Source organism: Antechinus flavipes, chromosome 5 (assembly GCF_016432865.1).
Source record: "Antechinus flavipes isolate AdamAnt ecotype Samford, QLD, Australia chromosome 5, AdamAnt_v2, whole genome shotgun sequence".
Taxonomy (NCBI): Eukaryota; Metazoa; Chordata; class Mammalia; order Dasyuromorphia; family Dasyuridae; genus Antechinus; species Antechinus flavipes.
In genome coordinates, this window is record NC_067402.1 from 121,060,917 (window position 1) to 121,085,005 (window position 24,089).

The 24,089-nt window shown below is 35.1% G+C and overlaps 1 protein-coding gene across 2 annotated transcripts; it reads right to left on the reverse strand.

The window, feature by feature from the left end:
* Positions 1–3,527: 3,527 nt before the first annotated feature.
* On the reverse strand, positions 3,528–23,375 carry LOC127564290 (hyaluronidase-1-like). Of its 2 annotated transcripts, none has more exons than XM_052000729.1 (4): positions 23,220–23,375; positions 21,504–22,451; positions 18,878–18,967; positions 3,528–4,286 (listed from the first exon to the last, which is right to left on the reverse strand). In XM_052000729.1, exons 2-4 carry the CDS (start codon positions 22,440–22,442, stop codon positions 4,119–4,121), a joined length of 1,197 nt encoding a protein of 398 aa, XP_051856689.1. In that variant the 5' UTR covers positions 22,443–22,451; positions 23,220–23,375; the 3' UTR covers positions 3,528–4,118. The 2 variants fall into 2 exon arrangements, with proteins under 2 accessions (XP_051856689.1, XP_051856688.1); XM_052000728.1 differs by lacking the exon at positions 3,528–4,286 and adding an exon at positions 15,959–16,573.
* Positions 23,376–24,089: the final 714 nt, after the last annotated feature.

A 24,089-nucleotide genomic window follows, 5' to 3' on the forward strand; every position in this document is an offset into this window, starting at 1 on the left:
GCATCTACTGAGGGAATCCAGAAAGATCTCGTTTAAAATGGTTACATATTGAACTTTGAAGGAAGCTAGAGGTTCTAAGAAATAGAAGTAAGCTGAGAGAATATACTGAGGTAGGAAACAGGTAGAATACCTGAGAAGCTAAGGTTCAAATCTAGCTTCAGACACCTATTAATTGTATGACCCTTGGACTTCTGGGTATGTCTCTTCCTTCTTACCTTATAAAACTCTCCATCTCCCCCTGGTTACTATGGATACTGTGTAGTTTAGTGGATAGAGAAGAAAACTAGGAATCAAGGGCTGTAAAGTCTTTTCTTAGCTCTTTCACAGACTGTTGAGTCACATTTAAATTTTCTCTTTTTTCCACTGAAAAATGCTGATATTTTCATTCTTCTTACAGCGATAGCTTGAAAACACTAGACCCGATATGCTGAGAGTGGTCAGTCTTTTCATATCTGTTACACTAGTGTACCTTCCCATGTATGAAGGGAGCTACAGTATAGATAGGGCTAGCTTTGAAGGTCTTCCTCCATGCAAGTTAGACTAATTATTTTCTTCAAGAGCTATTGAATTCTTCTGCAACCCAATTGCCTCAAGGGACTGGTTCAGATTATTAACATTGCCTGCATTCTCCTGTGTTCAAGAGTGTGTAAGAAACTTTCACTCTCTTTTTTAGGTTTTTTATTGCAAATATACAGTACTACTGAAACCAGGAAGCTGGACTCAGCTGAATCAACACAGTAACTTTATTGAATATCCTTCTTGAATATCCTTATCCAGTTATAGCTAAGTAAACTTTTATTTGTTAACTCTTAGTCGGTACATGATTGCCTCATTTTATTGCCCTATTGGACCTAAAATATCAAAGGCCTGGCTTGAATCAAGGTGAACCCTTAACACTATGCCATCAATTTTCCATCCCCTCCCCTTCCACAAAGCATGCAATCCACCCCAAATAAAGGGATGAGAGGCAGAGAAAACATTTTTCCCTCTGGGAAGAAGAGAAGAGATACAGGAGCCTAGCTATTTCCCTTGGTATGCCTATTTATTACTAACTCCTCTATGTTGGCCACACACACAGCATGTTTCTAGAATTGTTTGCTCATCTGTAAAATGAGAGGGTTGGTTAATGAGGTTGGACTAGATGGCTTCTGAGGTCCCTACCAGCTTTAAATCTATCATTTTATAATCTCAATAATTTCTCCCTCTACTCCCCTCAAATCTCTTGATGAAATCAGTAAAGAACTAGATTTCATGACATGCTGTTGTCCTATATTTAGCAATGCTTTGTTAAAATATTATGTAGTATGGTTTCTTAATTGTGAGTGGAGTTAAGGGAGAGAACCTAGAACTCAAAATTTTTTAAAACAAATGTAAAAAAATTTTATTTTGAATATAGCTGGGAGAAAATATTAAATAAAATTTTAAACAATAAAAATAAAAATCTTTTCCTAGCTTCAAAAGAAAAAAGAAATATGTTGTGGAGGATTACTTTGAGCTCTTGGAAGAAGAGTGAATAAAGTTATTGTTACCTTGGTAGGGTCCTAATGTTATAAGAAAAAGAACAGAATGAATTTGAGCTAAGAATTTTTCAGCCTCCTTTCCCTTTTTGCCCCTCACCCACTTTAGCTCCTGAGACCCATGCTACTAAATATAAGGGAGTAATTCAAGGCAGCATAGATTTAAGTTTAGCAGAGAAATTCATAACTTCTCAGTTCTCCTGAGCAACCACAAATGACAAAAGTGGTACTATTCTGAATAGGTAATGAAGCTCCTCATTGGGAGCTTCCTATACAGTGATAAAATTCCAGGTCTGGTTTGTATCAACCAAATCTGTATGTGTATATGTATGTATGTGTATGTACTGGGGCACATGACATAATAAAGGGGGACTAATAACTCTGATGTGAAGGCTTGCCAAGCTCATTTCAGGGCTGCCCATCCACTTTGGGTGTCCACCTGCACTCAATTCTTCCCTGTGGCTCCAAGACACTGAAAGATGCTTAGTGGTCATGCCATGGTAAAATATCTGGGCAGACAGCTTAAACTAGGTAACCAACAGAGTAGGGTGTACCCCAACCATTTGAAGATTTCTCTTGATAGAATGGATGGATGAGAACAATTTGTTCCAGTGGCCAAGAAAGTGGCTGAAGTAGGCATTATGGAACACTTAGAGCTTCATCGAACCCTGAAGATATCAAGGGCATCCGCTGGGTCCTCGACAATCATTCTGACTTTTGTCTTGCCACTGGATTTTGATGTCTGGAATACAGAGTGAGGCTGATGATTTGTGCAACTCTGCCTCACTTAAATCCAATTCACGTACAATTCAAAACAATTTCCCATGGGGCAGCTAAGTGGTGCAGTGGATAGAGCACCAGCCCTGAAGTAGGAGGATCTGAGTTCAAATCTGGCCTCAGGCACTTGATATTTCCTATTTGTGTGACTTTGGGCAAGTCACTTAATCCCAATTGCCTAAGTGTATGTGGGGGGGGGGGGGGGGAGAAGGGGAGGGGGGAGGGAGGGGAGGAGGAAGTAAAGACATAGGGGAGGAGGAAGTAAAGACATAATTTCCTGATATTTTCCTAAAAAAGGAATGGTTTGCCATTTCCTTCTCCAGTTCATTTAACAGAAGAGGGAACTGACACAAAGTTAAATGACTTTCCCAGCATCACACAGATAATTGTGATTCTATATTAGAACTCAGATCTTTCTGTTCCCAGGCCCAATGCTCTATTCATTATACCACCTAGCTACCCATGTATATGCATATAAGTACATAATCATGCATATACATATACACACATACACACGAGTGTTGTGTAAGCAGTGTGAATTAATATATACAAGCACATATGTATATATACACATTTAGTATGTGTTGAAAGCAGCTGGAGTCAGTTGTGATAAATTTCCACACCAAAAATGAGCAATTCCTACAAATCATTTATTGCATTACTTATTGTCTGAACTTAAAGTGATGAAAAAAAGAGCAATAGAGATTAAACTTCAAGGTGTGTCATAGGTACATTTTTTCCTCTCAATAGCCAATGTGTGCACACTCACATACACACATTCCAGAAAGTAACACTAGAGCTGAGCTTCAAACAGAGTTACAGAATCTCACAGTTGAGAGGGCCCTCAGAGGCTGTCTAGTCCAGCCAGAAAACCTCTTTATACCATTCCTGACTTAAAGATCTTTGAGATCAAACCTTCTGTGTTTGAAGGTAGCCCATTGCAAGCTCATTCAGCTTTATCAGGAAATTTTTCCATATATTGAGGTAAAAACCCTGTCTAGAATTTCTGTCCATTATTCTTAATTCTGTCTTTTTAAGTCAACCTATCAGCAATAATGGAGCATTTAAGCATCTACTCTATGTCAGGCACTGTGTTAAGTGCTAGGGATACAAATACAAAAGTAAAATAATCCCTGCCCTCAAGGAACTTACATTCCAAAATGGGAAAATATATATTTGTGAATAAGTACAAAAATGTATAAAATTAATACACAGTGTATATTTATTTTATCCTATAATTTATCCCAGTTCCTTAATCTCTGTACTATATTTCCACCTGATCCCCAGTGATCTCACACTAAAGATGCCTCCATTCTTCCAAATGGTGAGGTTTTTCCTTCTTTTTTTTTCTTCTTTTTTTCTTCTTTATTAGAAGAAATGATATCCAAGGGATACTTTTGGAAATGAAAGTTGTGCAAAAAAAAATATAGACAAAATGTTTTTTAAAATAAAACTCCTCATAATTTGCATTCCTTTGTTTAAAACCAAAACCTTTGGGAAAGGGGTTTGAAGAGAAGGTAAAATCCCTTGCTTCTCTTCATTATTCCAGAGAAAGTTAGATTTCAGGTGAAAGAGAGGTGAATGGTTCGCCTAAGTACAGATAAATTTAATATAAGAATAAAAAAAAGATTTAAGTCAGTACTTAGAATTTTGTTCTTCTTTCATTGCTGGACTTATTAAGAAATCTCACAGGATTCTTTTCCACAGGCAAAGTAACAGTGGCACATAAATCCATTGCTCCAATCTTTTCTTGCCTTCAGCATCTCTTTTTTTCAGAAATAAAAAAAAAATTGGAGGCCATTCTTTGACATCAGACTTTTGATGCTAAACACAGACATATGCGGGTACAAGAATAGTTGATGTATTCCCTGAACACACCAGACCTTTATTATTACACAGAATTTTACAGCAATGCTGGGCAGCTAACAGGACATTTACAACCAAAAAGCCAAGTTGCTCTTCTATGAAGATTTGCACAGTCCAACAGCTATCCTGTGGGGGGAAATGGAAATCCATTTAAGCTAATTTGGAAGTGAAATTTTATGATCTGGGGAACAACTATGAAGTGTAATAATGAATTAGCTACCAAGAAAGAGGCCTTTGGGGAGAGAGCATTCATGTCTGGATCATGGAATTGAAATAACAAACTAAATCATATAGCTAGATGTTGTAAGAGATCCTGAGAGAATGGTGAAATTGTTTTCAAATGGCAGTTTCTGGATTTGTAACTGTTAATGCTCTTTTTATCCTGAGGCTGCCTATGAAATCTACACTAGTTTTATAGGGACCGCTACAGGGGCATTTCTCTTATCAAAGATGCCTTACTTTTTCTTATGAAACATTTGCCATCAAATTCACAAGCCACCTAGATGTCAAAGATATTTAATTTTTTTGCCCAAGAAATTATAATTTGAGTGATGCAATGTGAATTATCCAAAGTGGTTGGTAATCTTCAAGCTTGTCAAATCTTGGGATTTTCTTCAGCAAGTCTGGGGAAAAAACAGTAGCCCCCCACTACCATCATCAGGTTTGACAAATAGTATCCCTCATCACAGAGTCGCCAATCACCACTACACTTCTCTCATACTAACTTCAGCATTTGTGAAATCACACCATAATTCTTTACAGGATCAGAAACATTCTCAAAATCAAGCTTCTTCCTCTTTGGGAATTATTCATGCCCATCTCACTTAGGTGCTAACTGTCTTGCCTCCATTTCTCCTTAAAAACAGACACATCCTTATACCAATAAAGGGCAATTGACCAGGATATATTTGGAATACAGTATTCAATTGTGGATAACTTATTTTAAGAAAGACATTAATAAACTGGAGCTTATCCAGAGAAACATGACTGACCTGATAAAGAGATTCAAAATCCTATCAATTGAAAACCAGAAATAATAAATTGGTCTTCCTGACCACTCCCCTCCATCTTGGCTTTTGTGACATCTGTTCTGTCTTGATTCTCCTCCTTTCAGACTGTTCTTTTTCATTCTTAATCAGTAAGTGGGCATTACCCACCCAAGGCTTTCTCTTAGTTTCCTTTTCTTTCTCTACACTCTCTACTAGATCACTTCCAGCCATATTAGCTGTACAATAAAAATTGCTAAAAGTAGATAAAAATTTGGCACTTTAGACTGGTCAGCCTGATTTGTCTCTGTCCTCTACTATATAATTCCTATTATTTCCAAAATCATATTCCCAAAAAAATGATCTATGTCACTCATACCTTTCTTAGACCCCACTAAAAATTTTTCAATATTCCCCCTGGGATAAAACAAAACTCTCAGCCTAGCATTTATGGCCTGACTCCACAATCTGGCTCAATTTTCCAATGTTACTTCATACTGTCAAAAATAAAAACAAGAAAATAACCAAGAGAAGGAACTGAGGCAAACATACTTCACATATTTAAAAAATGAGAAACAGATTCTCTAAGCACTATTTCTATCTTATATGTTACAGCTTTACATTTTTCTAAGTTTAAAAAGGGAAAACATCAAGAATATCATAATATTCTGCTATATCCATGTTTTTATTCTAATTCCATAACATCTACATTTTACTTCTAAAAGATTATCTCATAAGTGTATCTGTGGTCTTATAAAAGAGTACTTGCCCCCTTAGTTCTAATCATCATGATTGTTCCATGATAGAATTGATATAATTCCTTTTCAATACTTATGTTCAGGCATTTCATTTATGTCCAACTTTTTTTTGCTCCATTTGTGGTTTTCTTGGCAAAGATAGTAGAGTGGTTTGCTATTTTCTTCTTCAACCTATAGATGAGGAATTAAGCTAAACAGAATTAGTACTCTACTATCTGTGCCAGGAAAACCCCCAAAGGGATCATAAAGAATAGGACATATCTGAACAATAATAACATCTAAAGAGTTGATATGATAAAAATATATAGATGATTCTATTGTTTGAGACACACCATTAAATGAATTAATACTAGATACTTCCACAAAAGAAAAAAGAATATTTTTAATAAAATTTCTTATTGCAACTTCCTGAAAAAATATGAAAAGCAAACTTACCTAATTTGAATTTTGGTCTAAGTAATAAAATAAGGAAGTCTCATCAAAAATATTATCACAGTGATAGTATTTGACATTTGGTCAAAATTTAAATGAATGTGTTCTAGAGTTATATTAATATTAGTAATAATTAATATTTCTATAACTATGGCATACAAAGCATTTTTATAAATATTTCACTTTATTCTTACAGCAACCCTGAGAAGTAGGCTTAATTATTATCCTTATTTTACAATTGAGAAAACTGAGGTAGGCAAAGATTAAATGACTTCTCCAGTACAATACAACTCTAACTCAAGACTCATGTCTACCTACCTCCTGGTCCAGTGTTCTATCCACTTCTCCAGCTTTCAGAAGCTCACATTTATAAGACTTTAGGGGTTTCAAGGCACTTGACAAAACACATTAGTATGATCCTCATACTACTTTGAAGTATGTGCTACAAATATTATGCCCATTTTACAGAAGAGGAAATTGAGATCCAGAAAACTTTATGATTTGCCCACTTGATAAGACACTAAATACTATAAAAATTATGCTGAACTATAAGACAGGTCAAGTTCAAAGTATTTGACTAAGCAGATTTTCACTTGGAATATCCTGAAAAGAATTAACTGATCTTTATTGATTAATGCATTTATATAAAATTTCAGGTCTGAGATGAATTTTTTTCTTCCAAATTATTGTCCCCAATTCTTTGTTAGTCACAGGAGTCAGAAAAACTTCAATTTCATTCTAAGAACACCAAATATGTATAGGGAAAGGGGAAGCAATATGGAATAGTCAAAATAATGGAAACAGCAATGAAATGACAGATCAAAAATTGTCACATAGAAAATAAATATGATTCCTTCCTTAAAGGACATTACATTCTAGTAATAGTTCCCCAAGTGTAATGCCAAAGAAACTGAGCAAGACAGAGGTTAGAGACCAATTCAATAGTTTATAAAATGGAGAGAAATACTGGGACCAGAAGGATCTTGGACCAGATGGATCTTGGTCCCAGGGCTGGACGAAACTATCATCTCAAAGAATCCAGCCCTGAGTACTGGGACAGCAAGCTTTTTATAGGATAACAAGAACAGTGACATAATGGGGGAGGTACCTAGGTGGGGATAACCTAATGGTGGGGGAGGCCTCTAGGATGAGACAATGGAGGCAGGTTACTGATATTCTAATGACATCTAAAACTTTTATCCTGTCAAACATTAAGAAGGAATGTCTATAACCTAAAGATATAAAACTTTCGGGGCAGAGCAACTGAGGTAGACCTTTATCTCATCAAACCTTAAGAGGGAAAGGTTATAACCTGAGGCAGAATAACTAAATAGGACAATTGGAGAAAGTGGGTCACGACATTAAAAGGGAACTTTGGTACAACACAAGAACCTTTCCCCATTTTAGTTGGGGAAATACAATATACATACAAATAATTATGTTACAAAATAGCATGAGATCAGCACATTGGAGAGTTACAAAACACTGTATAACATCTCAGGAAGAAAACTTTTTTCCTAACTAGAGTGATAAGAGAAAACTTCATGGAAGAAGTAATATTTGAGTCATTCTTTTATGATGTGAAGGATATATCAATAGGCTGAAATCAGAGAAAGAGCTTTTCAGGTAAAATGATATGCTTGAAAGAAGCAAGAAAGCCTAGAATTTATAGAAAGAATGATGAGTACTTATAAATCATAGAATTGAGGCTGGAAGATATCTTACACATTAAATCCCATCATTTCACAGATAATAGGTCAAATGATCTACACAAGATCAGTACAGTTAGAACATAAAATAAGCACAAGTTGATGATTACTATTAATAATTTGAAACAAATTAATCATTCCATGCCCCAAAGCTTATTTTTCCTCCACACTCATTTCTGTTATGATGTTACAATTTCCCATTCTTCCTGGATCAAAACCTCAGTCAACTTTGAATAATTGCTTTTTCTCATTTTCCTTATTCATCAGATGCCAAATTGTATCTATATCTCTGATGGGCCACTGGGTAGCTCAATGAATAGAATGGTGGATCTGTAGTAAGAAAAACTCCAGTTGAAATCCAACCTCAGATATTCACTAGATATGTTACTTTGATAAGTCACTTAACCCTTTTTGCTTCAATTTCCTCAATTATAAAATGAGCTGGAGAAGGAAATGGCAAATGATTCCTGTATCTTTGCCAAGAAAACTCCAAATGATATCATGAAGAGTTAGACATGACTGCAAAAGGACAATCTATATGTCTAGCATCCAATCTTTTCTCTCCATTCACACTGTCACACTGTTTGCTTTCTCCTCCTTGATATCTTGTTCACTCTAGATTTTCAGGACAACATTCTTTCTTGGTTTTCCTCTTACCTATTCTATATCAATACTTATCTGACCATTCCATCTCACAATCCTTGGCTTAATCCTCCTCCAGCTCATGCCTTCTACCTGTAGGTGTCCCTCAGTGTTTTGTCTTAAAGCCACGTTTCTACTCCCTCTATTCTACTTCACTTGGTAATCATCATTTTCCACAGATTTAATTACCATTTCAATGCTGATGATTCTTAAATCTCTCTTTCCATTCCCAGCTCTCTGATGACCTCAAATTTTACATCTCCAACTGCCTTTCAGACATCTTGAACAATCTGTTCAGTAGACATGTGAAATTAAATAGGTTCAAAATAGAACTCATTATGTTTCCCCCTAAACTCTACCTCCCCTCTTCCCCTTCTCTGTTAATATAGAAAACAATATTGGTACTCCATTCCCTGAGACTAATAACCTGGGAGTCATCCTAGATTCCTCCCTATCTCACCTTCCATATCTAGGTGGTCATTAAAGCCTGTTGATTTTACCTTTGTGACATCTCTCAAAGAGGCTCCCTTCTCTCCTCTGACACTGCCATCACTCTGGTTCAGGCCCTGGTCATCTCACATATTAATGACTGCAGAGTCTGTTGGTCTCTCCTCACTCCATCTTTCATTCAGTTAATAAAGTGATTCTCCTAAAATACAAGTCTGATCATATCACCCCTTCTCAATAAACTCCAGTGACTTCCTATTGTCTCTGGGAGCAAATTAGAAAATCCTCTGTCTGGAATTCAAAGCACTAGTTCCTTCCTATTTTTCCACTCTTCTTATACCTTACTCCCGAATATGGGCTGTCTCCCAAGCCTTGAATGTTCTCCCTTCTCCCCATTACTGACCTCCCTGGCTTCTTTTATGTCCCAATTAAAATTCCAATTTCTCTAGGAAGTCTTCCTCAACTGCTATGAATTTCAGTGCCTTCCTTCTGTTAATGATGTCCTGTTTATCCAATATATAGCATACTTTGTATATATTTGTTTGCATGTTGTCTCCATTAGATTGTAAGCCCATTAAGGACAGGACTATTTTTTTTTTTTGCCCCTTTTGATATCCCTAGTGCTTAGCACTGTGTCTGTCACAGTGCTTAATAAATGTTTGTTGATTAATATGAAATAAAACTTAAAAACTAAAAAAAAGCAGATAACAGCCATATTGTGAAAAACTTTAAATATAAGATTGATGATTATTTTACCTTAGAGGCAATAAAGAGCCACTGAAGATTCTTGAGTAGGCAAGTGAAATAGTCATACCTATATTTCAGCTCCTTCAGTTTGGTAGTAGTGTGAAGATTGGAGAAGAATAATAGGAGCACAGATTGTGATGGCATTGCTCACCAAATAAAAGTGAACCTGGAATCAGGAAAATCTGAGTTTAAATCACTTCTTAGATAATTAACAGGCTCTGCCACATTGGGCAAGTCCCTTAACTCGTTTGCCTCAGTTTCTCAATTAAAAATATGGGAATGATAGTGATGAGGTCTAGATATGGGGTACTTAAATGAAATTAGGGTTTAATTGAGGTCTAGTGGAAGGTTCGAGGTACAGGAAGTCAAATAGAGCTCCCCTGCAACCCCTTTGGATTCAGCGCAAGGATACAGAGTTAAATGAAGTCTAGTAGCAGGGCAAGAGTTCCCTATAAAAGAATTTATAGATCCAAAAAGCTAGATTGATAAAAGAGGTAAGGATAAAGAGATAAGAAGGGTACCAGAAACAGGATTCCAGGGGACAGAGGATTCCAGCTTGATTCTTTTATAATGAAAGATTTAGCTAAAGGGGCCTGTGGATGGAGTCCCAAGTTGGCTCAGATCTCGGTGGGGCTGGGATGGGCCCAGATCTTCCATTGGAATTCAAAGGGACCAGGATTTGTGAATCAAAAGGTCCTGGATTGATAATGCATCGACTAAGAGGGGTTGGGATTGGGAAAAAAAGGAATCTTAAAGGGACCACACCTGCCTCATTAGCACCTATGTCGTAGGGTGGCTGTAATGATTGAGATATTTGCATTGTATTTAGTGCAGTGTCTGGATGATAGTACTTTACAAATGCTAGCTATTATAATTACTATAATTATAGATACAGAACTGGAATAGGACCTTAAATTTCATCAATTCAAATTCTTGATTTTGCTAAGATAAGGAAATTGAGGTATAAAGAGATCACATGATTCATCCAAGATTATCTATGAAAGCATCAGCAGAATTCAAAATCAGATCCTTTGGCCCTACATTAATCTCCCTACCATGCTATGGGAGACTGGAAGAAGGGAGACCAATAAGGAAACTCCTGTAATAGTCCAGATCAGGTAATGGAGACCTGGCTTAGAAGAGCGGCTCTCAGTGGAGAAAAGAAGCTAAATCAGAGAATGAAACTGGGGAAGAAAATTAGGGAAAATTTCATAAAGAAGGTAGTGCCTGATGTGAACCTGGAAGGATGGCCAAGGTTATATTTCTGGTGCAGAGGTAAAAAAGGCAAGGTGAGCTGAGAAAACATTGAGTAGTCAATTTTCCTTGCATAATAGAATTATAAAAGGGAATAGAAAAAAGTGAAAAGGAAGATCACAGCCAGATTGTGGAAAGCCTCCCCTCCCTGCTGTCCCTCAGAACTTTAACAGCACTATTTTTATAATTCTCCTATGTACTATCATATTCTAATTCACATTATATTTATGTTCCTGGCTTGTCTTCTTTGAGGGCACAGATTACATTTTTATTTTTTTGTCCTCTATGATAGTAGAATGGATAGAACACTAGGTTTGGGAATCAGCAAAATGAGTTTAAAATCCTAACTGGAATACTAACTGCTGTGTGATGCTTGACCAGCCTCTCAGTCTCAATTTCCTCACCTGTGAAATGGGGATAAAAGCATTTACCCCATAGGCTTGTTGTGGGAATCAACCAAAATGATATGTGCAAAATACTTTTCAAATTTCAAAGTGTCTTATAAATATCCACTATCAAATTCTAAGAATAGTACCTTGCATACAGCAGACAATAAGTTTGTCGAATTGATAAAGTAGGAGAAAATGTTCTAGAAATTTCTCTTAATCTACTAGTTTACTAGGCTTCATAAAGGAATTAAAATCTCTGCTTTTTGCTCAGGTCTTACCTTAGCCAAAATTTTGATAGTCCAGGAAAAGAAAAGGGAAAAAAAGCAAACAAAACAATAGTCATGATTTGTCATACTGGCAATTTTTGTCACTTCTCTGACTTGATCATGGACAAATTTTCGGGCATTTAGACTTGACTTCGATATTTCATCTAAATATATGGAAGGATAAAGTGCAGTACATTTTCCCCATACCCACAGAAGTTTGCTTTTTGGGGGAAATTTCAGTATTTGGTCATTTACTTGTATACATCTGGGGGTTTAGTTTATAACCATAATTGTTACAATCTAGGGAAAAATAATAACTCCAGAATCCTTTTAGTCTCATTTCTGAAGTTAAATTTAGGGAGATGTTTATAAAATTCTTACCAGCATTTTTAAATTCCTGGTGAGCCACTATTTTTCACTCAGGATTCTGGCCTATCTGAATGACAGTTTCTTACATTGAGTGATGACAGGTTTCTATACATGATTTTATTGTACCAGTTTCTATACTGTTGAGGAATCCAATTCTTCCAATCAGTTACAAGTCCTTTAAATTTTCTCCAAGGTTATAGCATTTTCAATATCTATATTGGCTTTCTTAATTTGTTTAATAAAGTTCATATTCTCCCATTAAAAATTTCTCATTTTCGGGGGGGGAGGGGGAAGGGAGGTCATGCCCCAATTCAATAAAAGCAAATATGATGACTTTTTACCCAATTGGAATTCAGTATCAATTTAGTACAATGCTAAAGACTTGAAGTTTTACAACCATACATTCAACAAATGGGTGCAAAGTAATGTAAGGACTTTCCAAAACCAGTGAAAAGCTAGGTTCTCCAGAACAGGGATCTTTGCTGTTTTGAGTGTGGAAGTAGTGAGTAGAATAAAAAGCATCAACATTGTGAGTCATCTCATTTGAAGGTTATCTATATGTTTGTTTTCACTGAAGGTTTTTAAATAATTTTCCTTAAAAAGTAAAAAGAAAATAACAAAGCAAAGGAATATTTACAACAGTATGACATTTTAATTACATTCTGTTGCATTTATAGTCTTCAGTGAAGCGCAATCCAGGTCAATTTGTTTTATGGTTAAGTTTCTCTACAAATTTGTGGAAAGATTTTTGAGATTCTACAAGCTTTTTAGGAAGCAAGATTTAGGTAATAGTTTCATATATAAAAGAAACAATTTCTTGAGGTATTTTTCCAACAAATCAAACTTTAACCATCTGCTATGTGCAAACACTCTGTGATGGTTTTTCTGTGAGAAATATAGAAACACAAAATGTTTCTATAACTGTCGATATCAGAGGCAATCTACTGACATAAAGGGCTGGCTTAGCCTACTTTGGGAAACTTTAATTTATATACTTTATTTCCCTTCCTTTCCTTCCCCCCATTCAAGTACAACATCAAAACTTAGATATTTTACAAACCCAATGATAATATCTATTCCTCTTATAAGCACTTGGGCTCACAAGGCAACAAACTTAGAATATGTTCATTTATATACACAAAAAGGACACTTTTTGAGTCAAGGGAATCCTTTTCCCACTACCACCCTGAATGGAACTCCAACTTTGGAGCAGGAGAATATTATAGTTTTGTCTTGCTCATTACTCTTTACCGTAACTCTCACTAAATTTCTGTCATTCTGTTCCTGGTCTCCATTTCCTCCAGATAGTGAGTCTTTTTCTCAAAATTTTTCTCTGTTTTTCGCAGTTGTTTCTGGTTATCTTCAGGGTCTAGATTTCTCTAGCAGTATATAAGGAAAAAAATTACACTGAGACCTGAGCTGGCAATTATACAATTTTCTTCCCTCTGTGTTCAGGATTTTCAATTCTTTTAGGTTCAGATTTTCACCAAGTTCTCCCATCCACAGCTGACTAAAAGACAACTTCTCACCCATACTCATCAATGCTTGTTGGCTGAACTTAAATGATTAAGTTTCTATTTTCCTTTTCTGGTCAGGAAGGATATGTCTGTCTCATTTACAGGCTTTTTCCTTGAAGATAAATGTCAGATATGTCATTCTGACACAGCTTCATGGCAATCATCTACTAATAAATGGGATGTTGCTTCCTTTGAAAAAATCTTCTGCCATAAAAAAAATATGGAAAGGAATTTTTGTCCTTAGAGATGATATACACATACCTAGTTTCACTGTGCTTTGCTTTATTGTGCCTCACAGATAATGGATTTATTTATTTATTTATTTATTTATTTACAAATGGAAGGTTTGGGTCAGTCAAGCAAATCTATTGCATCATTTCTCCAACAACATGTGCTCATATTGTGTCTCTGTGTCATATTTTGGTAATTTTCACAATATTTCAAACTTTTCATTATTATTAAATTTGTTATGGTGATCTGTTATCTGTGTATTTGATGTTACTATTGTAATGCTTTTGGGGAACTACAAGCCACATCCATATAAGATGGTGAATTAATTAGATAAATATTGTGTGTGTTCTGACTGCTTTGCCCACCAGCTATTCCACTTCTTTCCCCACCTCAAGCCTCCTATTCCCTATGACACAAAAATGTTGAAGATATTACACAAACTTAGTTTGTAAAGCAGCAGCAAGAATTGAGAGGATCAATTACAGTTTTGAAAAGTTCTATGGTGGACAAAATACTACCAAATAGTATCATATACTACAGAGAAATCAATTGATAAAACAAAGTTCATTACTGTCTTATTTTAAGAAATTGCCACAGCTATCTCAACCTTCAGCAACCACCACCCTGATCGGTCAGCAGCCATGATCTTCAAAACAAGACCCTCCCACCAGCAAAAAGCTCCTTGGATGATGGTTAGCATTTCTCTTTAACAATGAAGTATTTTTAAATTAAGGTATGTACATTTTTTAGCCATAATACTTAATATACTTTATATATTAATACTTTATATCCACTAGGAAGTCAAAAAGTTCATGTGACTTGCTTTATTGTTACTGTGATGATCTAGAACAAAACTCACAATATCTCCAAGATATCTCTGTAGTGGAATTGGGACAAAAGGAAAAGGGAGGAATAATATTCATAAGGAGAAAGTAGAATGCCATTCCACATTTTCACAAGGATCCAAAACCTTTTTTAGCAAATTTCCTGAAAATTCTCTTTACCCTTGATTCGAATCATGGTTGGAAAGGAGATATGGGCTGGTATCTATTTAGTTTTATTAATTTTCTAAATGTTATGACCAAAAAATTGTCTCTACCTATGAATGTCATGCATACAAAGACACCACACATTAGGAAAGGGAGCACTTCTGCCTGTTCCTTTCATTGCTGCATTTCAATGGATTTTTGACACACACTCACATTATATGTACATGATAATTATATATAATTAGATATTATGATATAATATTGTCATATAACATACAATATAATTATATTGTAAGGTATATAACAATCATATAGTATATAGTTACATTCATCATTTATTTGTTGTTAATTATATTAATTATGATACAATATATTATAGCATGTTATATTTGTCATCATACATTGTAGCTATTATACATGATTACATTATAATATATTAAAGATTATACAGTTTATATTATATATTCTATAATTAAAATATGTAATATATTTTATACTACCATAAATATATATGTAATTATATAGATATAAAATAAATGTTCCATTATATATAAATATATGCCATCCAGTTACACAGGTGTCTGAAGTCCACTGAAATATAGCAATGAAAGAAATGAGGCAGAGATTTCCCACTCCCATCCCCAATGGCTAGTATCAATGTAAGTCAAGAGTCTAATTGAAAAAATCCATATTCTTTTTTAGGGCAGTTAGGTGGCATAATAGAGTACTGGACTTGTATTCAGGAGATCTGAATTCAAATCCAGCCTCAGAAACTTTCTCTATGTGACTTTGGGTATGTCACTTAATGTAACAAGCACGGATATCCAAGAAATGAGGTGGAGAAAGGCAATGAAGGTAGCCATCCCTTGGAGATAAGGAAGTTAGTGTTTCTCCAGAATACCAAAAGTATTGATTGGAATACTCAACTTCTACAAAGAATTGGTTTTTTATCATTAAATAGGCTCAAATACGTGGCCAGCAGTTCCTCCAGGGGCTCAATTTATAAAAATCTTTAAATCTCAATAATTTGTTAATCTCAAACAATTCAGAGAATGACATGAATTGTGGTTTCATTTTCTTTAAAGTATATTTGTGGTGTACGTACATAGAGAGAGAGGAATACAAAGTCAATGATAGAGTATCCCAGTGCCCGACCCCCGAACATTTGGAACTACTGGCATGGAGAAGATCAAAGAGCACTGGTGTAGGAGTGTAAAGCAAGGTGGGTCATTTGGATTGATTCCAGAAACGTTAGATTACAGTGGGATAAAAAAAGATCAGCAGGGTCCCAGGCAATATTAAAATTAAAGTGAGGAGGAAATTTGCTTCAAAGGACAGTTGTTTTTTCCTTGATCCAGAGTGGTGGGTTTCTTTCCATGTACAGAATTTTCCATTCCAGTGACTATAACACTGACATACAAATTCATTCTTCATATATTTTTTCTCATCTTTTGAAGCTCTTTGAGAAGGAATAAACTTCAACCCCCTCTTTAACTTATGCCTCATGATGCTGCCCACGGGCATATGCAGATAAGAATATGAGTCAGCTTCTCTTCGAACACATCTCCCATTACTGTTGCAAAGAATTCTACTGCAGCGTTGAGTAGCCGCTGTCACATTGACGATATAATGACCAAAAACTCCATTAACGAATTTCTGTACAGTTAGGCAATTGTTCTATTTAAAAAAAGAAAAGAAGCGAGGAGAGGGAGTCGGGGGGGAGAGAGAGAGAGAGAAAGAGAGAAAGAGAGAGAGAGAAAGAGAGAGAGAGAGAGAGAGAGAGAGAGAGAGAGAGAGAGGAGAGAGAGAGAGAAAGGAAAGAAGAAGGAAGGAAGGAAGGAAGGAAGGAAGGAAGGAAGGAAGGAAGGAAGGAAGGAAGGAAGGAAGGAAGGAAGGAAGGAAGGAAGGAAGGAAAGAAGAAAGAAAGAAAGAAAGAAAGAAAGAAAGAAAGAAAGAAAGAAAGAGAAGGGAAGGAAGAAAGAGAAGGAAGGAAGAAAGAGAAGGGAAGGAAGAAAAGAAGGAAGGAAAGAAGAAGGAAAGAAGGAAGGAAGAAGGAAGAAAGAAAGAAAGAAAGAAAGAAAGAAAGAAAGAAAGAAAGAAAGAAAGAAAGAAAGAAAGAAAGAAAGAAAGAAAGAAAAGAGGGGAAGAAAGAAAGAAAGAAAAGAGGGGAAGAAAGAAAGAAAGAAAAGAGGGGAAGAAAGAAAGAGAAGGGAAGGAAGGAAAGAAGGAAAGAAGGAAGGAAGGAAGGAAGGAAGGAAGGAAGGAAGGAAGGAAGGAAGAAAAGAAGGAAGGAAATCATCTCAAACTAATCATAATATAGTCATTGCCCAGATAACAGGGATGGTAATTAACATAAAAGATAATTCATAAAAGTGTCTGGAATAGTGGATAGAATTCTAGTTTTGAAATCAGGAAGATTGCATTCAAATTATATTCATGAATACTAGCTGAGTGGTTTTAGACAAGTCTCTTAATCTCTCAGTGCCCCAGGCATCCAAAGATGGGGAGGAGGAATTTATCATAGGCTAGTCACTGTGCTGAGTGCTTTACAAATTATTATCTAATAGGAACCTCACAGTGACCCTAAGGGGTAGGTGCTATTATTATATGCCATTTTACAGCTGAGGAAATTGAGGCAAATAGAAATTAGATTTGCTTAAAATTACATAGCTAGTAAGTACCTTAGGTCATATTTGAACTCAATTCTTCAGATTCTAGGACCAGGGCTGCAGTACTGCATCATTGGTCTGATCAGCCATATTGGACACATTATAAATCAACTCTAACACTCTGGTTGTCATTTTGGTATTCTTTGAGTACAAAGGACAAAAACCAACCAAATAATATCTATAAATATTTTGTCTGAGATATCCAAGACCTTTCCTTCTCTATCTACCTTTTTATGGTAGAGTTAATAACAAGTAGTAATGTATAGATTTATTGTTGTAAATTTATAGATTAAGCTTCTAAGGGTTGATGGGTCAAGAGAAAGAAAAAAATCAAGCATAAGTCCTGTACACAATTCATACATTGAGTGTGGGTACATAAATCCATTATCTCCCTTCCTCAGAATGCTTGCTGTTCTTAAGAATAAATGCTGTACTTTGCACTTGAATATTCTCTTAAGATTTCATTCATGTTAAAGAGACAGCTGGTATAATAAAAAGAAGATTTGGGTTCTAGTCAGATGCTCTAATTTATAAGCTATGTCACCTTGGGCACCTCACCCAGAGGCTCAGTTTCTTCATCTTTACGATGAGACAGTTGGCCTGGATGATCTCTATAGTTCCTTCCCATTTTCATAGTCTATGATTCAATGTGCTGTCTCTCTAATTGCATTAGAAACTCCTAGGGGCAGGGACCATATTAGTGACTTGTCTCTAATGAGTAACTTTAATTTGTTCTCTATATATCTTGTTTTTATGACTTCCTTGAGAGCAAGAACTACTTTTTGCCTTTCTTTGTAATTCCAACATTTGACAGTGGCAGGCACACAGTAGGTACTTACAACTTACTGACTGATTTTTACTTACTCCCTGGTAATTAACTGTTCGTTTTAGCTATGTTTTGAGGATTTTCTTGACAAAGATAATGGAGTAGTTTTTCATCTCTTCCTTCAGCTCATTTTACAGTTATGGAAACTGAGGCAAACAGTAAAACAGGCTCATACAACTAAAAAGTATCTAAGGTCACATTAGAACTTAGGAAGAGGAGTCTTCTTGACTTCAAGCCCAGCACTATGGTTCCACCTAGGTGTTTCATTTAGTGGGCAACTGGGAAATCCTTATTTGCTAGATAGATTGGATAATCTCGTTTTAAGTAACTACAGTAGTGTTAAATTAAAAGGAGATAATTAAGCTGGATTACAAGTAAAGCCATCCAGAGGAACAGTACATGGCCAATTCTATCCCAAAATCTATAATTCTATGAACTTTTCTCTCAGGATGCTGATAGAGAAATGTAAATGAAAATTGAACTTACTTTTGAACTGGAATACTCTGATCCTCCCCATATTACTATACCTGCTGCCCCCATTGCAGCACTCTCCCCAATGGTGTACAATAAATCATTCTAGAAAGAAGAAGATTCAGAGTCATTCCTAAAACTTAATGGATAAATAAGACTAAAATTTTGTCCACAAACTATAGTACAATTTCATTTTCCCCTTTATTATTTACTACTACCTAGAAAGTATATGACTGATAAAGAGTATGGATAAAGAAATCCTACATTTTAAACATAGTATTTAAATAATGAATGAAAACCAATGACAAATATGACTTTTAAAATTCTACCACTCTTAATAAATACACCCATTAGAATAGGAAAAATCAGTCTTTTTCAAGATTATATGTTTTCAGTAGCTAGAAAAGAAGGGATATTGTGTCATGGAATATATGCATATAAAAATTGCTAAGATTATGAATTTTTTAAAAAAATTTCTCTTCCTAAGAAGCAAATGGAGTTAGACAACATCTACTCATAAACTGTTCAGAACAAGTTATTTGAAATATGTACTTAAAACTTCAATGAATCTTTGATTCATTCCTTGAAAACTATGGACTGCAACCCCATTATGTCCTTTCTCATGTGTAAGTCATCTCTTCATTTACCTATTAATGATCTACATAGGATCTATGCAAAGCACTAGAACTCTCTTCTAAATCTCTTTTAAAAATTTCTAGGTACCAATGAAGCACTCAAGTTGTAAATTCATCATCCTTCTTATGTGGCAAATCCATTTTCTTTTCCTAACATACACATACTTTATGGTATTTCTTATGGTTATTTATGCCTTTCATATGTTGTCTCCTATGTTCTATAAATTTTATTCTTCAAAAATTCTGATATACCATTATTCACAGACATATTACTTTGCCAAAACAATGATCATTTTTAAAAGATGTGTATTTATTTGAAGTATTAGCTTGAAATCATTTAAAGTATTTTCCCCAAAAAAAAAATCTAGCCCATTTTCTTCTTGCCCTTCTAAAAAGCCTTTTAAAAATTAATGTTCTGATAGACTATCTCAAAGGGATACATACCCACCTGCATGTTACAGTAGAGACCAGTGGTGTCAAACTCAAATAAAAATGAGGTCATTAAATCATATGTAAAGATCCCTGAAGGCCACATATTGACTCAGCAAACTACATATTAAGATTTTGTTCTACTGTATTTTTATTTATTTTGTTAAATATTTCCCAATTATATTTTAATCTGGTTTCAGGGCAGGCTCCATGTTTGACATCTCTGATCTAGAAAACATTAATATTTTAATAGGGTTCTCTTTAAGGGATATATATGTATATGTCATGCATGTATATATGTATTTACACATATATACTTTATCAGACTTCAAATGATTCTTTCAACTGAAAATAGTCTGTTACACAATCTGATTTTGTCAAAAAAAAAAAAAATTATCACCATGTACAAGGCATTAGGCTAGGCCCTGTAGGAGATACAGAGATGAATAAGACACATTCTTTGCCCTCAAAGAGCTTATAATCTAGTGAGAGAGAGAGAGAGAGAGAGACAAAAACATGAAAAGTTAAATAATAATACAAGACATATAAAGATACAATAGTACAAGAATTATACAATACAACTATATAAAAGCTGTCACAAGAATGCTAATATTTTACTAAGGGAAATCTTTGTGTAGTGGAAAGAGCTCTGAATTTAGATCCAGAGTTTAAGTGTGAACTCACCTTAACTAGCTCTTCGACCACAAACAAGTCATTTAAACATTCTGAAATTTAAGTTTTTTCATGAGCAAATAGTGACAATCATATAATAATTTCTAGAAACTTGTCAGAAAACAAATTAGGAATTCAACTTTTCTAAAAATGATCAGTTGGACACAAAATTAAATTTGGAGTCTGGAAGACCGGAGTTTCAAATCCTGCTTCTAAGATTATTAAATACAATTGCATTGAGATAGATAATTACCTAACACCTGGGAATTTCCTAGATGAATGAAATCATCAGATCTTGTCCCTAATTCCTATCTCCTCTAGGCAAGGCACTGTGCTAGTTGCTAGTAATATAGAAACAAAATGGGAAAAAAAAATAATAGTCCCTATCTCAGGGAACTCATTTTATACTAAAGAAGGAGGAGGGTTGGCTAAGATGAAATAGTGGTAAAAATGTAAACAGAGAAGTATATGTATGAGGGCATTAATAATCAAGGAGAGCTAGAAAAATGTCTTATAGAAAGTACCCTAAAAGCTTGAGTTTTGAAATGAGATTTAGGAACATTTTTTATGACATTTCTAAAAGGTCTAGTGTGAAAACCCACGTGAGGACCAAGATCCATGTTTCTTACTACAATTAAAATATATTACTTTGTAACTTGTTGTGACTGGCACTGATCTTCAGTTACCTTGACCTTTGAAGGAATGCATACCCATAATAAGTAGTAGAGGATTAAGTCTTTAAATAATTCATTAAACAAAATCACTTCCTGAAAAAAATTTTCTTTTCTAAATATATCCCTACCAAACTTCTATTCTGTGTTTCTTTAATAATTAAAATTAAACACACACATACACACACACACACACACACACCTTTTAGGGGAATGGAGAACAGGAAGGCTTACCTTAGTCAAGGGTTCAGTACCATAGGTATAAAATAGCCCAGTATAAACAAAAACAGGCAAAGCATAGTCATTCCTAGCCATATAGGAAATTCTCATTGCTTCTTTGACCCGATAGTGAACAAATTTCTGGGTATATATACTATCCTTCAACATCGATGTCAAATATATAGAAGGATAAAGAGCAGTACTTTCTTGCCATAGCCACCGAAGGTCATCATTGCGGGAAATTTCAATTTCTGGACATTTTCCAGTGTATGTGAGTGGTTTTTTTTTGTAATCATAATTGTAACACTCTGGATAAAGGTAAAAACCCCAGTGTCCTTGTGGTCTGATTCCTAACCCCAACCGAAGAGTAGAATTCATAAAATTCTTGGCAGCGCTTTCATATTCCTGTTTTGCCATTGCCTGTAATTTGATTTCTGGCCAATCTTTGTGGCTATTTTTAACATGGTTTAAAGCCTGGATTCTATAAACATTTTTAGAACCCCAATTCCTTTCCCACTGAGGTCTCCATTCTTCCCAATCAATAACAGCAAGCCCATGGAATTTTGTTGAACGAATGGCATTCTTGATGTCTTCCTTACTCTTTTCAAGGTGCTTAGGAAGGTTCTCCTTTTGTGGAATTCCTCCATTGATGATTGTTCCATCTTCATTAATGTAAGGGTAATCACCTAATTTTTTTTCATAAAATATGGTAACATGGGGCCCATTTAATGCCTCCTCAGGGTTAGCCACAATGTCAAAAGCTTGGAGATTTAGATCCACACCAAAAAGCTTCTTGCACTGTGTTGTAGGAGCATTCCAGTAAACAATAAAAGGTTTGTACTCTATTATTGGGGGGGTTGATTCCTTTAGACTTCTAGCATTGACTGCGAATGAAAACATTATCATTAATAGCCATTTCATCTGCAGGTTTGTAGTTTTCACTGAACCTATCATAATGGTTTCCTTTAAAAGAGAAACAAGAAAAAATGTAGATTAAAGCCATATGGACTACATATAGTGTGAGGTGTGCCTGGAACTCTGCCTCCATTTACAATATGTAATGAAGGTTTAATGATGTCAAAATCAAGTGGTTTTGAATTTCAATCAATCAGTATTTATTATTTGCCTATTTTGTGCCAGATACTGAGATAAGTAAGCACTGAGGATACAAAAAGAGGATTTCAAAATCAACATTAAGCTAGGGATAAATGAGTAGAAAGATGGGTAAGGTTTATTGTCTTTAAAGAAAGCTAGACCCAGGCTAGCTTTTGGGGGCCAGGACAGGCTGTTTGGGAGCAGGAAAGGAGGTAGAGGAAATCCTCTTTCCTTTGTTGACAGGATTTGAATTGTGGATGTGGCTAAAGAGTTCCTGCTCACTTTATTTTTTTTTTTTTTAAGAATATTGCAATGAAAAAAGTATCCTGCTTCATTATTTCTGACCAAAATGATGCTCAAAACAATCCTACTTCCTTTTCTATTAATAACCAATAAATACTTAGTAGGCATTTATTGTGAGCTAAGCACTGGGAATATAAAGCAAAACAGTCACTTCCCTCAAGGAGCTTACAATCTAATGTCACTTAAATCTCTTCTCTAAGTCACAGTTGGCAAAGACATAGGACTCCCTAGTCTCAAAGGAAAAAAAAAAAAAAGCATGTTTCTGATTAGGAGATCTGCTCAATATGGTTACTAAGAAAGAATGAAATGAAAGGAAGATATAATTGGTATTACCTGATGTTGCTTGTGGATTTCGAGGAAACTCCTCCTCCCTTTACCCACTTCATTGAAACTGAAATCCTTTTAGGTCTTTGACTCTGACATGGAGCTAGAGATATTTGGACTAGACAATCTAATAAAACTTCAACTCATCAAAACCAAAATGAGGAATGGAATTTGGAACTTACTTTATGTTTGGCCAGTTGCTGGGTGAAATAATTGCTAAAGGATTATTGTGTCATAAGAGGTAAAAGTCTTAGAATTATAATGGATTCTGAGATTATGTAGTCCCACCATCCAAGTGTTTATTTTTGTTAACTTGTTAAACAAATTGTTAAACACAATTTTCTTCTACATTTAGCTTCAGAAGTTTTAATGATAGGGAAAGGGAGTAACTCATTCCAATTTTGGACAGTGTTAAACTATTGGAATTCCTTATGTAAAGCCAAAATATATCTCCTTGTAATCAATACTCATTTGTCTTAGTTCTTCATTTGGAACAATACAGAATAAATTTCAAATAAACCTAAATCTTCTCCTCTTCAGATTGAATGCCCTCAGATCTTCAACCACCTCATGTGAAATTATGTCATTGTTACCCTCTTTTGGGCAAGTTTCAAATGATAAGGATTCTGCTTAAAATATGACACCTACAACTGAAAACTGAACCATAGACAACCAAATGTTACTAATGGTAAATTCAATTATTGTTCTGTAAGAAATGACCAGCAGGATGAATACAGAGAGGATTGGAGAGACTTACATGAACTGATGCTAAGTGAAATGAGCAGAACCAGGAGATTATACACAGAAACAATACTGTATGAGAATGTATTCTGATGGAAGTGGATTTCTTCGACAGAAATCTAACTCAGTTTCAATTGA

What these genes read in the sequence shown, in the direction of transcription:
- LOC127564290 (XM_052000728.1), bottom strand. Translation starts at nt 22,442, where the DNA reads ATGATAGGTTCAGTGAAAACTACAAACCTGCAGATGAAATGGCTATTA. An exon ending in GTACTGAACCCTTGACTAAG is followed by an intron (nt 18,968 to 21,503) that starts GTAAGCCTTCCT and finishes TCTTCTTTCTAG; the next exon opens with AATGATTTATTGTACACCAT. An exon ending in CAGAGTATTCCAGTTCAAAA is followed by an intron (nt 16,574 to 18,877) that starts GTAAGTTCAATT and finishes TTTTTTAAATAG; the next exon opens with AACAATTGCCTAACTGTACA.